Below are 15,142 nucleotides of genomic sequence, written 5' to 3'. Positions count from 1 at the left end.
TATGTATGTGTGATACATATGTGTATGTATATATGTATGCATATATATGTATGAATGTATCTATTATGTATGTCTGGAATGGGAAGACACTCAGGATTTCTGGCCAAAATAGAAACAAAATAGTAAACAATTGTTTCCATTTATTCTGAGTCAGAGCCCAAACAATGACCAATTGGGGCTTGGCCTGGGAACTATTGTTGGCCAATCAAAGAGAGGCAGAATGAATAGAATTTAAAGCTTAGAATTTAAGAAAGAAATTCAGCCTGTAACCTCCAATAATTCTTGGTAGGTTTCTTTAATCAAAATTTCCTTTGAACAAAGTACTCAGAAGTAAGGAAGTGATACCCTATGTGGACAGAGGGAAAGGGAAAAAAAGGAAATGGAAAAAAAAAAAGAAAAGAAAAGGAGGGAAGAGAAGACATATTGTATATGATAGCTGTCTTCATTTGTCATTTGAAATTAGACTTAGTCTGTTTGATTCCAGAAGATTGGATTAAGAACAGGGGTGGGAGCATCTTAGAGCTGACAGTGAAAAAAATTTCCTAATGTTTATAGATAAATGAAAATGCAATGAACTACCTTGGGAGAGAATAGGCTCTTCACATGGGAAAGTTCAAGGAAAGGATATAGAAACTCATAGAAGATTAAGAAGAGATTCATGTTCATTCATTCCTATATGAGATAGACAAGATAGCTTCTGACATTGCTACTACCCTGAGACTTTGTGAATGTGATGCTTTTGTCTTTATTATCTTAGTAGTAGTTTTGAGGATAAACTCTTTATAGGAACACTCTTGAGTTCAGTGAACCATATATGATTATCCTAAATCTTCAGTAAGTTGTAGGTATGTTACTGTTGGAAATCATGTCTAGTTACAAGCATGTGAACATACACACACACTCACAATACATAAGCACATACTCACAAACCCCACAACTTTATTTTAGGCTAAACATAATCCCTTTCTGTGTTGGGATAATAGGAAACACTGGCAAGAGCTATGCTTATAATTAAGGAGAAGATTGTTCTTGTGATTCTCATTATCCACACCTTAATTTTATTTTAGACTGGACATTTCCCCCTTTTTGTGTTGGTGATGACAGGAAATCAGCATCAACTGTTTATAATTAAAGAAAAAACTTCTTGTAACTCTCATTGTCATCATCTTATGTGTAAGGTAATTTGAGTAAGCATCTGCTATAATGTTATGTATTTTCAAGAACCCTCAGACTACTAAATATAATCAGGCTTTATAAGAAAGGATATGTCAATTGTTTTTTCTCATACTTGTCATGCAAAAAAAAAAAAGTGACCAATGAAAATATTTTGCTATAATTTCTAGGCCATAATATTTTCAGTAGTCTCCATTACTTTGAAAAAGTTGGAGGATTTAACAGAGGAAGTTCAACAGAAATCAAAGGGACATACTATGAGTAGGGAAGTCCACTTGATAATCTTGTAATCATATCTTGAGATAAGATGATTTGAAGACAAATAGAATAAAATCTTTGGAATGCTTTAAAATACTACTTGCTGAAGAGTAAAACCATTGAGTGCATCCTTTTTGTTTTGTTTCTTTAAAAGAAGAAAAGAGAGCTATGACTCTTGCCCCCTACATTTTTATTGAATAATTCACTAACAGAACTATAATGATAATCAAAAGGTTTAATGAGTCTCAAAATTCTTGAACAAGTTAGAGAATTAGTTTTTCTCCCCCTGGTAGAATCTGATCAGATAATTTTTTACAATACTCATTGTTTGTGAACTCATAAAATGAGCAAACATTTATGATATAGCCCAACCTAGATTTTTGGTTTGATTTGCAGATGAGGGAGTAGGAGTTGGAAGTGGGTAGGCAGGTGTTATCTCTGGAGCAGTTCATTTTTTTCAACAGAACTGCCCACATCTCTCTTCTGATGGCTGCCCTCCTTTCCACTTTTCTCTCTAACAGAACTTTGTTTGTGCCACTTCATCTGAATTCAAGGATTTTTTCCAGTCAAAAGTGAGAGCAATCGCCGTTTTCTCCTCCTTCCAGTTCCACAGGCCACATCTCCAGAGCTTGACTTGAGTGCCCTCTCTATCCATATCTCTGGCCGTCGTGGTCAGTACCTGAAATGCCAAGCACTTCTCGCGACCTCTCCCTCAGCCCTCTAATTGGTACCTTTCCAGGACCCAGATGACAGAGAACTTGTTGCCACTGGAACTGTTCTAGTGGAGACTTTTCCTTGTCCCCTCCCCTCTTCTCTCCATCCTTCCTAGAGGAGAGAAATGAAAGAAAGGTGAGGAGGAAACGCCAGCAAGTTTTGACAGCTGCTGAGGAAGAGTAATCGGTTTCTAAGGAAACACAGAGGCAGCAGCCATTTTAGTGGCAGATGCCGTATGAAAAATAATGACACTGACAACACATCTCTCTCCCCCCGCCCCCCTCGCCTCCCCTCCCACATCCCTTTCAAACCATTGCTACAGGCCGGGCTGGCGCCAGGGAGAGCCAAGTGGGAGAAGAGCGAGAGAGCTAGGGAGTGAGCCAATTCCCCTGGCCCGGCCACCTGTCGCACAGCAGCCATCTACCCTGGGGGGAACTGCCTGCTCTTTGCCTCTTCCAGGAGACACACCTGGGACCTGCAGTGCGGTCTGCTCTGCAGCCGCCACCGCCCGCAGCTGCTCAGTCCCAGCCCGGGGCGCCCCAGGAGCCCTGAGAGCTAGGGCGAGGGTTTCGAGGCCAGCCTGCTGAGCTGCTCCCGCTTTTCTAGCCCCCCACCCGACCTCCCCCTCCTCTGCCTGAAGGCCGCAGGAGCCAGGCTGAGAGGGAGGAATTGGGGGGTGGGGGAAGAAGGGGGATGTAGAGGAACCTACTGCTTGCTGCTCTTTGGGCGAGAGGAAGGAGAGGAAGGAGGTGGTGGTGGTGCAGGGGGCAGAGAGGAAAGCCAGCTGGAGAGGGGAAGGCGTGGAGACACAAGGGAGGTGGCTGACTGGCTCCCTCTGACAGCCCAACATGGTCGCTGCGCACGCTGCCCATTCTTCCTCCTCCGCAGAGTGGATCGCCTGCCTGGATAAAAGGTACCACAAGAACTCTTCCCCACCTCCCAACGCCCCGTTTTTTCCCAACCTCGCCCCCGCCTCCCCCTCTATCCGGGACTGCTGCAGCAGCAGCAAGGAGCTGCTGGTTGCATTGCGGCTCCGGGCATCTCTGCATCCCGTGCCTCCCTCCCCAACACCAGCACCTGCTTCTTTGGAGATGAAGAGCAATCAGAAAGCCCGCAAGATGCCGGGGAAGAAGAGGGGATGGTGGGGAAGGAATTGGGGAAGTGCAAGGGGAGGGGCCGTGGCCCAGCATCTCCCTAGGGGATGCTAGAAGAGATACTCTCTCACCCACTCCGTTGGAGTAATAATGCACGTGGTGAAAGGAAAGGAAATGTGGTTACCTTTAAAAAAAATCCCCCCGATCCTCTATCTAGCCCCTCTCTGTCCTTTAACAGCTGTTTCTAAGCTGTTTTTTGGAGAACCCCACTTCTACTAGTGCAGGAAAGCAGAGATAGAAAAATGTATTTGCCTGGTAGTTTGGCCCAAGGAGGACAGGGAAATTTTTCTTAAATAGTCCCCGAGGTTTAGGGTAAAAGATAAAGCATCCTAAAGATTCTTTTCTTGCTCTGTGAATCAAAATGTTGGGGCCCAGTTGGATATTTCAAGTCCCTTTGCATATTTATTCACAGCTCTTTGCTCAAGGTCTGTGCATTAACTAGGTCGTGAGGCGGCCTGGCTAGTTTGTTTGTTTGTTTGTTTTGTTTGTTTTGTTTTATTTTGCTTTTTTTCTGTTTTGGTTTTTTTGGGCCATTCTGGAAAATAACCTTCCTTTTTTCCACATAAAGGAGCAGCCAGACCATTTTAACTTCTAAGTTAAGTTCCATTAAGAAGGATTCCGTGTGTGTATTGGAGGTGGGGGTGTAATTTCCCAAGCTATGACAAGATAATTTTGTGTTTGACCAGATTGTAGGTTTAACAGTAAACATTACACAGTATGTAAGACATCATAGTTTATTACCCTGATTAAAAGGTACGGTATCTGAACTGTGCTTGGAATTAAAATCTAAGCAAAGCAATGTTACAGTGAAAACCATTTAGAATTTTAGAGTTTGAGATGGTGCTGGTTGGGAATATTTCAATGTCATGCTGCTATCTGCATAACATCTCTATTTATAGTTGTGTGAAATTGCGCTCTGCCATATTGAAACCTTTACAATGAACATATTTGTAGCCAATTAGAGATCAGAAATCTGATATATAGATTGTATGCTCCCAAATGATAGAGAAGTTTGTAGAAGATTTAAACAGTTTGGAGAAAAAAGGAATGCTATGTATATTTAAAAATCTAATATAGCTGACAAACGTTTAGGGGAAAGTCTTACTTTCATTTGCCATATACTAGCAAAATTTTTGGCAAGGGGTGCCTCTATTTATATATAAACTATATATATATATATATATACACACATATATATTTATATGAATATCAGAGAAGTTACGTTTAATAAATGGCAAGAAAACTTCACTGACAGTTAAATTATACAAAATTATTTCCTGGAACTAGGAGCATTTAAAAGAACAGTCTGCTAATGTGGTGAGTAATCTGAATTTAATTGTTTATGAAAAATGGCTATAAAAATAGAAACCAGACTTCTATACTTAATTAATGCATGTATAAAATAACTAGTTATTAATGCTTTCTAATGAAATATTTTTAAAAATAATAAACTTTATTTTTCCATTTGCTCTAAGGTTTAATATGAGATATCTTTGCATGTTTATGATGGCTAATAATTCACCGGGGAACCTTTTAGCCAGCATTTCCCTGTGATCATAATCGTATAGAAAAGTCAGCACTTAACTGATCTATTTTTGAGCTGATTCTTTTTGTAATGTCTCTGTCCTACTGAAATTGCTTGAAATTTGATTTTTAAAATGTAGAGTTATTATTAACCAATCTGTCATCAGCCACAATGGCTACAAATCTGCAAGTTAAAAGAAATCTTTAGGGCTTAATTACTTAAACAATGTTAAAGAGTTTCTCTTTGGGGTATAGTGAAAAGAGCAATAGGCTATATATAAAGCTGGAGCCCAGGGTTCTAGCACCAGTACCGGTGGTAATAACGCAGGATGTGATTTTGGGCAAGTCAGTTCACCACTGTCTGCCTAAGCTTCCTGAGAGGCAGCGTGGTGTAGTGGATAGAGTGCTGGACTCGGAGTCAGGAGAGACCTGGGTTTGAATCCCACCTCTGACACTTCCTAGCTGTGTGACCATGGGCAAGTCACTTAAAATCTCAGTGCCTCAGTTTCCTCATCTGTAAAATGGGGATAATAATACCTGTAGTACTTACCTCCCCGGGAGAATATAATGATGAGGTAAGTACTACAGGTATTATCCCCATTTTAGAGATGATACAAACCTTACAGAGCTGTGGTGAGGATCAAATGAAATAAGGTATGGGAAGTGCTTTGCATGCTTTGAAGACATATAAACACCACCAACAATTATTATTAGTAGTATCTATAAAATGGCAATAATAATACCTTCCCTGCTTATTTCCTGGGGATGCTGAAGGATCAAATGAGCTAATGCACATGAAATCACTTTGCAAAGTCTAATGCAATATAGAAATGTAAGAAGGTTACTAATTTATGATAGCAACAGACAACTTTGCATTTCTCTTACTATGTCTAGAAGATACAATATCTTCATGTGGATATATAGTAAATAAAAGGCGAAAGATTTATACCATCTGAAGAGAAACTAGAGTATGATATATAGTAAGTGATGAATAATGCATATCACTAGTGATACAGAATCTAGTTATATCTACAAAGAAGTTTATAGTCTTTTTTGTTCTTGCTTATAGACACATAACCTGCAGTGTCTCAGTTGAGTGACATATTTAAATGTCAAGAGAGATCAGAGACTAAACCAGACAACTTAGCTGTCCTGGTGTGTCAGGAATGTTGTGATCTCTTCTAGCCAGTTGATGAGTTCTTTAAATATTAATGTTTTCATTTTAAAAGATGCTTTGTTTGTAGTTACTTAGCACCTGTCTTACCTAAGCAGATGCTAGTCTTTCTTAGTTTTGGTTTAATTTATGAGGATTTTTAGAAGTCCCTTAAACAAAATATATTAATCAAATCCTGATTTAATATGGGATTTTGTGGAAGAGATGAAAGAAGTATTTCAAAGAATATGCCATTGGTGTGTTTGCTATTTTACTCAGCATGGTTTGGGGCAAATAACTTAACTGTGACTCAGTTTCCTTCAGGGTAGCTCTCTTGATCAGAAGCTACCCTCTAGTTGGAAACATCATGCTAAAATAACCAGGCAAAAATGGGATCTATTAGATATGCTTCAAAGTTTTTTGTTCTATCAGATACTCCACACTCTCACTTTCCATTGTGACCTCTGAATTGGCCTGAACTCCATTCTCCCACTTCAATATTCCTCTCTCACCTCTCACATTAAGTTAATTGCCAAATCTTACAAGTTTTTTCCTCACACTTACCTCCCTCCATCTTTTTCCTTATATTTCCATTACTGACTTTCCTGCCTGTAGTGCCTTCAATCTTAATTTGGTTTAAACTCCATTACCATACCAAAACCTTTCCTGTCACTTCAGCCCCAAAGAGCACCTATCCTTTGGACTTCTTTGATAAATATTGTCTTTTGTTAATCTGTTCTCTGTGTCCTGGAATATAATTTCCATGTTTTAATTCTACTTAATCTTACATGATTTAGGAGAGGTCTATTATTGTACGCACCCATAATTTTATATGTAAGGGGACCTTCTGGAAGGGAAAGTGAAATATTACTAAATGCAAATACAATAAGCAAGAGAAAGTTTCTCTCTCTCTCTCTCTCTCTCTCTCTCTCTCTCTCTCTCTCTCTCTCTCTCTCTCTCTCTCTCTTCCTCCCTTTCCTTTTCCCCTTCCTCCTTCCATCTTTTCCTCTTCTTTCTTTCCTCCCTCCCTCTCTCTCCTTCCTTCTCTGTCTCTGTCTCTCTCCCAGGTTTTATTGTAGTTAGTTATTTTTCAGTTATATCTGACTCTTCATGACCCCATTTGGGGTTTTCTTGACGAAGATATTGGAATGGTTTGCCATTTCCTTCTTCAGATCATTTTACAGATAAAGAAACAAGAAGTAACTTGCCAAGGGTCACACAGTTAATTCAGGAAGATGGGTCTTTCTGGCTCTAGGTCCAGTACTTTAGCTACTTCACCACTTACTGTTATATATGATGTGTATATGTATACATACATATATAGGTATATATGTGCATTTAATAGTTATACATCACTTTTAGGTTTACAAAGTTCTATGTCTATATTATTTCATTTGATCCTCACAATAAATATATGAAGTAGGTGCTATTGTTTATTATTATTATTAGAAATAGCATGGTAGATCTGGACCAAAGAGAACTCTTAGTCAACAACAACAACGATGATGATTATGATGATAAATATTTGCATAGGACTTAAAAGTTGACTGAGTGACTTGCCTATATTTGCTTATGGTTACAGAGGTTCTAAGTATCAAGGTAGGATTTGAATCCAAATCTTTGAATTCCAAAGTTAGTCCTCTTTATCTTATCCCACACTGCTTCACATGTCTGTGTGTATGTGTGTGTGCGTGCTATCTAGTGCAAACATTTATGTCTTCAGCATGCAATATTTCTAATGCAGAGACATTAATCTTACAACTTTATCACATGTGTGTGACTAGAACTTATGACTCATAAGTCACCAACTGAGCTATAAAATGACTCTAACATAGATGCATCAATACATTTCTGTATTCATAATCTTACTGAGTTCAGTATCTCATCCTTTAGTAGAAATCTTCATGATCTCCCCTTCTATAATTCTTGTCTGTACCTTTTCAGCAACCTATCATAGGGGATTCTAGTCAATGTGCTGGAAGCATTATCTTTTATAATTTAATAGATACTGTTGCAATATTTGGACTTTCCATATTATAATCACTTGCTCTCAGTATTTGATGAGTCAATCTTTTTTTCTACTTATAAATTAATTTGATAATACATTTATAACACTTTATACCACCAATCCTTATTGGTGTTTACTATAACTTATTAATTCTGTTCCTTTATAAGTATTTCATTGCCCTTTGAGTCAGTTGCAATTTTGATTCTTTGGAAATTGTAGTATCTTATAATTCTGAATCATATAACATTCCCAAAAGGATACTGAAGTTGAAAAGATGTAGTTTTGTGTCAGAGAATGAGCTTAAAATAAATTATAATTGATAGGATGATGGGGAAAAGGAGATACTGCTCAACTGTTATCTTGCTTTATTCTTCTGTCAAAAATGAACATCTTTGAACTGGAAAGAAGAAAATAAAAGTAGCTAATATGAGTTGATAATTATAAAGATATTAATTAAGAAGAATATTTATAATTATAATAAAATATAAGTGAAAGATACTAAATAAAAAGATATTAAGAAAATCCCTAGATCTCTTTGCTTAATAAACATTTATTAAGTATCATAACAATAACTGTACTCTATGCTAGGGAAACAAATATGAGATCAAGACAGTCCCCGCCCTCAAAGGAATTTACATTCTACAGGGTGAAAGAGTATATAGCATGTTTATAAAATAAATATTTGGTGATGGTGAGATATTGCTGATAATTGGGGAGCAAAGGCCTCTAGAAGGAATTTCCATTTGAATGGAACCTTGAAGGGGGCTAATAGTTTTAAGAGGTGGCAATGAAGAGGCAAGTGGGATTGACTGTCTAAAGGCATAGAGATGAGAGATAGAATGTCATGTATAAGAAAGGAATGCAATTCGGCTAGATGGATTGTGTAGAGTTCTCTATAGGGGAGTAATGAACCATACATAATAGAAAAATATTAGAGATTTTTCCAGTAAGATGAGAAGTAAAAAAGGAATTTTCCTTTTTATTCCTATTATTTTATATAGTTCTCTAGTGATAAGACAAAAATAGAAATCGAAGGACTAAGCATAAGTAAAAAGAAAACAAAATGCATTAGTGGGAACTTACTTTTCCCTTTATCTCTAATTGTGTCCAAAGACTTTTATGAATGTAAGGTACTTAGAGAAACAATACCAGACTTCAAACTCAATTTCAAAGCTATAAACATCAAAACAATTTGGAACTGGATAAGAAAAGGAGTGTTTGATTAATAGAACAAGTTAGGTACACAAATATAGTAGTAAATGACCATGATAATATAGTATTTGATAAACCCAAAAAAGCTACTCTTTGAGACAAGAACTCACTATTGACAAAAATTGTTGGGAAAACTAGAAAGTAGTTTGGCAGAAATTAGGTCATCTCATACTATATCCCAAAACAAGGTCAAAATAGGTACATGATTTAGACATAAAGGATATTATAAGTAAGTTAGGAGAGCATGGAAAAAATGTACTTTTTAGATCTTTGGACAAAGGAAGAATTTATGATTAAAAAGAGGTAGAATCAAGAGAAGTAAAATGGATAATTTTGATTACATTAAAATTTTAAAAGTTTTAAAATGAATGCAGCCAAAATTAGCTGGAAAACAGGAAATGAAGGGAAAATTATAGCAAGTTTCTTTGAAAAAGACCATTTTACAAACATACAGAAGACTGAATAAAATATATCAAAATAAGAACCATTTCTTAATTGATACAGATATGAACAGGTTGTTTGCAGAAGAAATCAAAACTATTATGAAATGCAAATGAAAACAATTCTGAGGGACCACCTCATATCTATCAGATTTACTTACATGACAGAAAAAAGAAAATGATTAATGTTGGAGGGGATGTGGAAAAATTGGATACTAATTCATTGCTGATTGAATTGTGAATTAGGACAACCATTCTGGAGAGCAATTTGGAACTTACCTTTTCTTCCAATAATATCACTATTGGGTCTGTATCTGAAAGAGATGGAGGAAAAGGGAAGAATATATATTTGTGCAAAAATATATAGTAGCTCTTTTTTGTGGTGGCAAAGAATTGGAAATGGAGGTGATGTCCATCAATTGGGGAATGGGAGAAGAAGTTGTGTAATATGATTGTGATGGAAATAGTATTGTATTATAAGAAATGACAAGCAAGCAGAATGACTTTGGAAAACTCTGTGAAGACTTACATGAACTGATACAAAGTGAGGTGAACAGTAATATTGTAAGGATGATCAACAGCAAAAGAGTTATTCTGATCAAGACAATGATCCAAGATAATTCTCAAGGATACATGATAGAACATGCTGTCCACCTCCATAGGAAGGACTGATGAACTCTGAATGCAAATTGTTTTGCCACATGGCAAATATGAAAATATGTTTTGTATGACCTCACATGTATAATCAGTATCAAATTACTTGCCTTCTCAAGGAAGGGAGAGAGGCAGGAAGAAAGGAAAGACTTTGGAACTAAAAATTTAAAAGCAATGACTGTTAAGTATTTTTATTTATGATTGAGAAAAATTTATTGAAATAAAATAAAAAAATATATATTTTTAAACAGGTACTTGGGGAGCAAAAGATACTTGAAGAAGGCATGTTAGCAATAGCACATTTAGTGTGATTTTCTGTTATTACAATCTTTAGACTTGGTAAGAAGGGCACGGTCTCCTTTCAGTTAGCTTGATAGTTTTTTCTTGAGAAAAGACTGACATTTATGTCTTACTCTCAGTTTATGTAGAAAAACATTACTCTTTCTGCCTCTGTCTTTCTCTCTTTTCTCTATCACCTTCCTCTCCCTTCTTCCCAAACACTCAGATTCTGGCCTCATTTCTGATCTTCATAGAAGCTTTGAGCTTCTCTTCTGAGTTGGTCTGGTATACATTTCTCTAGACTTTCTGGGGCCCCACCATTTTTGTACTGGGCTTTTGATAGATATCCTATTGGCTTTAGGCTTTGCGCAGTTCAGAGCCTTTGATCTCACTAGTTTTACCCTTCCTAGTAGAAGGAACTATATAGATGTGCATGCACCACCACAATGGACAAAATTCTGTCTTCTCAAGAAATCACTCAGTAGAAACAAGCAAAAGCTCTTTAGACTTCCAAGTTATCTTTTTATGTACTTATCAAAAATGAATGAAATTTATTTTGATGTTTATGATCTTTTTTTGAGAAAAAGAGAAGCTAGCCATTGAATTCTGAATAGTGCATAAAGAGAAAGACAAAATTTCTGTCCTTTAAATCAATTTTTAATATGTACTTAAAATAGTTTTCACTGGATTTTGAACTTCTTGTATTTTTGGTGGATATATAAATTTTCCCATTCTATCCACATAATTTTCTCTTACATTTTCAAGCAAATTATTTTAATGGTGACGAATTTTTTATAAAGTGTGTATGTGTACTATGCGATCCTAAGTCAAATGTGCCACTTTCAAAACAATAACAACAAAACTCCTCCAAGATATCCAGGAGAATTAACTTTTTGTTTGCTGGCTTTGAAGGGTTTAAACAGTATCATTAAAATAATTTAAAATTTAAATAATTTATCATTTTAATGTTGATATATGTGGTGCAAATGTGTGTTATAGTTATTAATGTTCCTTGTTGTGATGCCTAAGTAATCAACTGGAAGTCATGGATAGTATCTCTTTCATTCTGTTTCCATTATGTCAGCTTCCATGCTAGAACCACATAATGATAATAAATCTAGGTAAGGAAACCATAAATTGCTCAATTGTACTTTGTTGCAGTTAGAAGCTTAAACAAGCATGACCCCCTAAGTATGGAGGTAGACATGTCATTATCTAATTCCTCTGAGACACTAACTCCCTGGCGAGATGGTCAGGGGAGTGGTGGTGTTATTTGTTTTTCTGATATTAGTCAAGTCTTTGACAATGTCTTCCTTCCTCTATCACTAGTAAGACGGTGAGACTTCTGACACAGGGAGTCCCAGTTATAATATCATGCAGACATTTGATAAATAATTCTTGAATGCTTTCTAAAGATAAATAATTAAATAGGATACCAGGTCTTGTATTTAGTTGCTCAAAATAAATTATTATTCAGAGCAACAGTTTCTGTTAAGTTGTGTAGATCATTATGCAACCTTGATAACACTGTTCTCTTTAGAAAATGTAATTTGGAATGTCAGAATGTCATTACAAGAGTGCCAACAGAATATAAAATATAAAATAGTCTTACCTGTTAGAAAGGGCTTTGTGGACATTTATACACTCTAATATAAACATTAGACTAAAGTTAGCTTTTATTCTTTTTAGTTTTCAGATGCTTTTGCTCTGACATTAAAGCTCTTGAGTTTATGACGACACTCTTATCATTTTCACAATTGAATTTCACATTATCTGGTTTGCTTTTGTTCTTATTGCTTTCAACAGCTTCATTATAATGACTTTAGAGCTGTGCTCTGCCAAACTTCTTTGCCCATGAACATTTTTGAGATTGAGAGTTATATGTGTGTGTATGTACATGTGTGTGTTTTATATATATATATATATATATATATATATGCATATACACATAAATGCATATACATGCACATATATGTATGACACCAATGCTGATCCTATGGATAAAGGATAAAGGAATAAGCAGAGAGGATAAGGGAAAAATTTGGAGCATAATACAAGAAATTAAACTTCATATCAAAAAAAGTGCTGCCTTTAGTTATTTTGTATTTGTTGTAGTAAATACTGTAGTTATCAGTATTTAACACTTTAGGGGGAAATATTATTAGACTCAAGAATTTCTCAAAGAGTCCCTAATCTTATTGTGTGGAATATCAGGATTCCCTTCCAGAATGAGGAAAGGATAAGAAAGAGAAGGAAAGACAGAGAGAATGATGAAGAGGAGGGGAGAAAAGAAGAGAGAAGAAGAAAGGAAAGGAGAAGAGAATAAGTAAAAGCGAGGAGAAAAGAGGAGAGGAGAGAGATCACACCAGGTAAAACCTTTTAATGGCAACAGTGCAAATGTGCAGGATACAGAACAATTTGATGGCTATTCCCTTGAGTCTACATATGATTATATTCCTCTGTTGCTGGGGAAATTATGTATGTGGGATTGTGCTGTAAACTTCCTTAGGTCTTAGGCTCAGAGAACATTAAAGAGTTTTGTTGTGATGAAAATCTATCCTAAGGATTATCCTTGAAAATATCTGAGTCATTCATTATTCTGAATATATGCCAGCCGGCCTCTTATTAAATTAACATGGGATTTGTGGTTTCTTACAAGAATTTTGATGAAAAGTTGCCTCCTCTTGCTTATACAAATTGTTTTAATTATCTTTCTGGATTAAATTAAGCTCAGTTAACTTTCATGGGGAATCTCCTCCTCTGTGCCTTGCTTTTTCTTGGTAGAAAATAGAAAACAATATAGGCCATGAAGTGGACTTCAGTGGAATGGGGAGATGAAGCAAATACAACATTACTTGTAATACAAGGCATAACATGGTAAGGGCAAGGAGAGGTCACTTTCAATTGGGGAAATTATGAAAAGTTTCTTGATAAATGCTGATCTTGATGTAGGACTGAAGGGGAAGGGAAAGATTACTAAAAGCAGAAGTGTAGAAGTGATGAGAATTAGGTAAGGGGTACCTAAATGAAATTAGGGTTAAGTGAGGTCCAGTGGCAGGTTCAGGGTACAGGGAGATAAATAGAGCTCTCCTGCAATCCCTTTGGATTCGGCGCAAGGATAGAGTTAAATGAAGTCTAGTAGTGGTGCAAGAGTTCTCTGTAAAGGAATTTACAGACCTGAAAACCTAGATGAATAAAATTGTGGGGTTTGGAAGTAAGGTTGGAAGGTAGAAGATACCAGGGCCAGGGCTGGCGCCAGGCGGACAGGAACCCTGACATGGCCGGTGTAAGGATGCCATGTTTGGAGCTCCTGCAAAGAGTGGACTCCAGTTTCCCTCTTTTATAATGGGGGGCTTTTGGTAATGTTGAAGGGGCCCATGGGTGGAGTCCCATATTGGTTCCTGGCTGGTTACAGCCAGGGTTAGAATTTGAATAGAATTCAATGGGTTTTTAGAGAAGGAACTGTTTGTGCTGGGGGTGGGGGTTGGGGAAACCTGAGCAGATCATTAGAGTGGGGGCTGGGACAGCCCAAGTTAGCTCAGATCCGATGGGGGCTGGGAGAGCCCCAGATATCTCCCATTGAATATGGGGGCTGGGAATTAGAAAGGAATCTTAACCCACATTATTCCCCCCTCAAATAGTTAAAACTTAAATTCATTTTAAAAAGATTTGGGGCAGTGTCCCTCATTTGAGGCAGGATTGAAGATTTTCTCCAAAGATCTTTAGAGTAGTGGGGTTCCCTCTTCAGAAAGAAGGAATGTTTGCAGCATTAGGGTTGGTATGCAAAAGCATGGAAAGGACAAGGCAGAGGGCACAGTATTAGATCAGGGAACTTTTATTTATTTATGTTTCATATTCAGAATGATAATATTGGAGCTCCACTGTGATATGACAATGTTTTTCCCAACCTTATTGGAAAATATAATAACATCATATCTGTTTTTGCTTTTTCTTTGCTTATAGTACCTGATATATATTAAGCATTTAATAGATGTTTATTAATTGACTGATATATGAGTATTTGTGCTTAAATCAGTGATTTGATTTTAATTCTAAAGAAAATAAAATATGGAAACATTTCCCTCAGTGAGAACAATTATAAGTAAAGTTTTTTTATTGTTCTGTCACAGTAGTTTTCTAAGCAAATGTGATTATGCAAAAAAAAAAATTCTATCAAATGATGCAGGCCTCTTTAAGATTCCTTTCTGATTCCCAACCCCCATGGCTGACCTTTGATTCACAAGTCCTGGTCAAAAGCACCCTTTTGAATTCCAAAGGGAGATATCCGGATCTGAGCTAACTTGGGCTGTCCCAGTCCCCATTCTAATGACCTAGCAAATTCTAGCACTCTCTGAAACCCATCGAGGAACCAATCTGGGACTGCACCCATTGGCCCCTTTAAACAAATAAAAGAGCCAAGCTGGAATCATCTCTTAGCAGAAACATGCTAGCAAAATGCTTTGCATCACAAGCTCTCTGTCCACCAGACCTTCTGGTGTATTTCTCTCTTTACCTAATACCTTTTACTAACCAGACTTTAACCTTATTTCCAAACCCTACAATAAACCTTTTT

The 15,142-nt window shown here is 36.8% G+C and overlaps 1 protein-coding gene across 3 annotated transcripts in view; it reads left to right on the top strand.

Moving 5' to 3' along the window:
- The first annotated feature begins 2,867 nt into the window (after positions 1-2,867).
- Positions 2,868-15,142, top strand: part of RAPGEF4 (Rap guanine nucleotide exchange factor 4) — a 336,971-nt gene continuing 324,696 nt past the window's right edge. For 2 of the 3 annotated variants that reach the window (XM_074303100.1, XM_074303098.1), the window contains exon 1: positions 2,868-3,058. In XM_074303100.1, coding sequence (XP_074159201.1) covers positions 2,994-3,058 — 65 coding nt within the window. In that variant the 5' untranslated portion in view covers positions 2,868-2,993. The remainder of the gene's footprint in view (positions 3,059-15,142) is intronic. The other variant, XM_074303099.1, reaches the window with a different exon arrangement.

The sequence above is a fragment of the Sminthopsis crassicaudata genome, chromosome 3 (genome assembly GCF_048593235.1).
Source record: "Sminthopsis crassicaudata isolate SCR6 chromosome 3, ASM4859323v1, whole genome shotgun sequence".
Lineage (NCBI taxonomy): Eukaryota > Metazoa > Chordata > Mammalia > Dasyuromorphia > Dasyuridae > Sminthopsis > Sminthopsis crassicaudata.
Note: the sequence above shows the minus strand (reverse complement) of the source record. Positions and strands in the feature narration are given on the sequence as shown.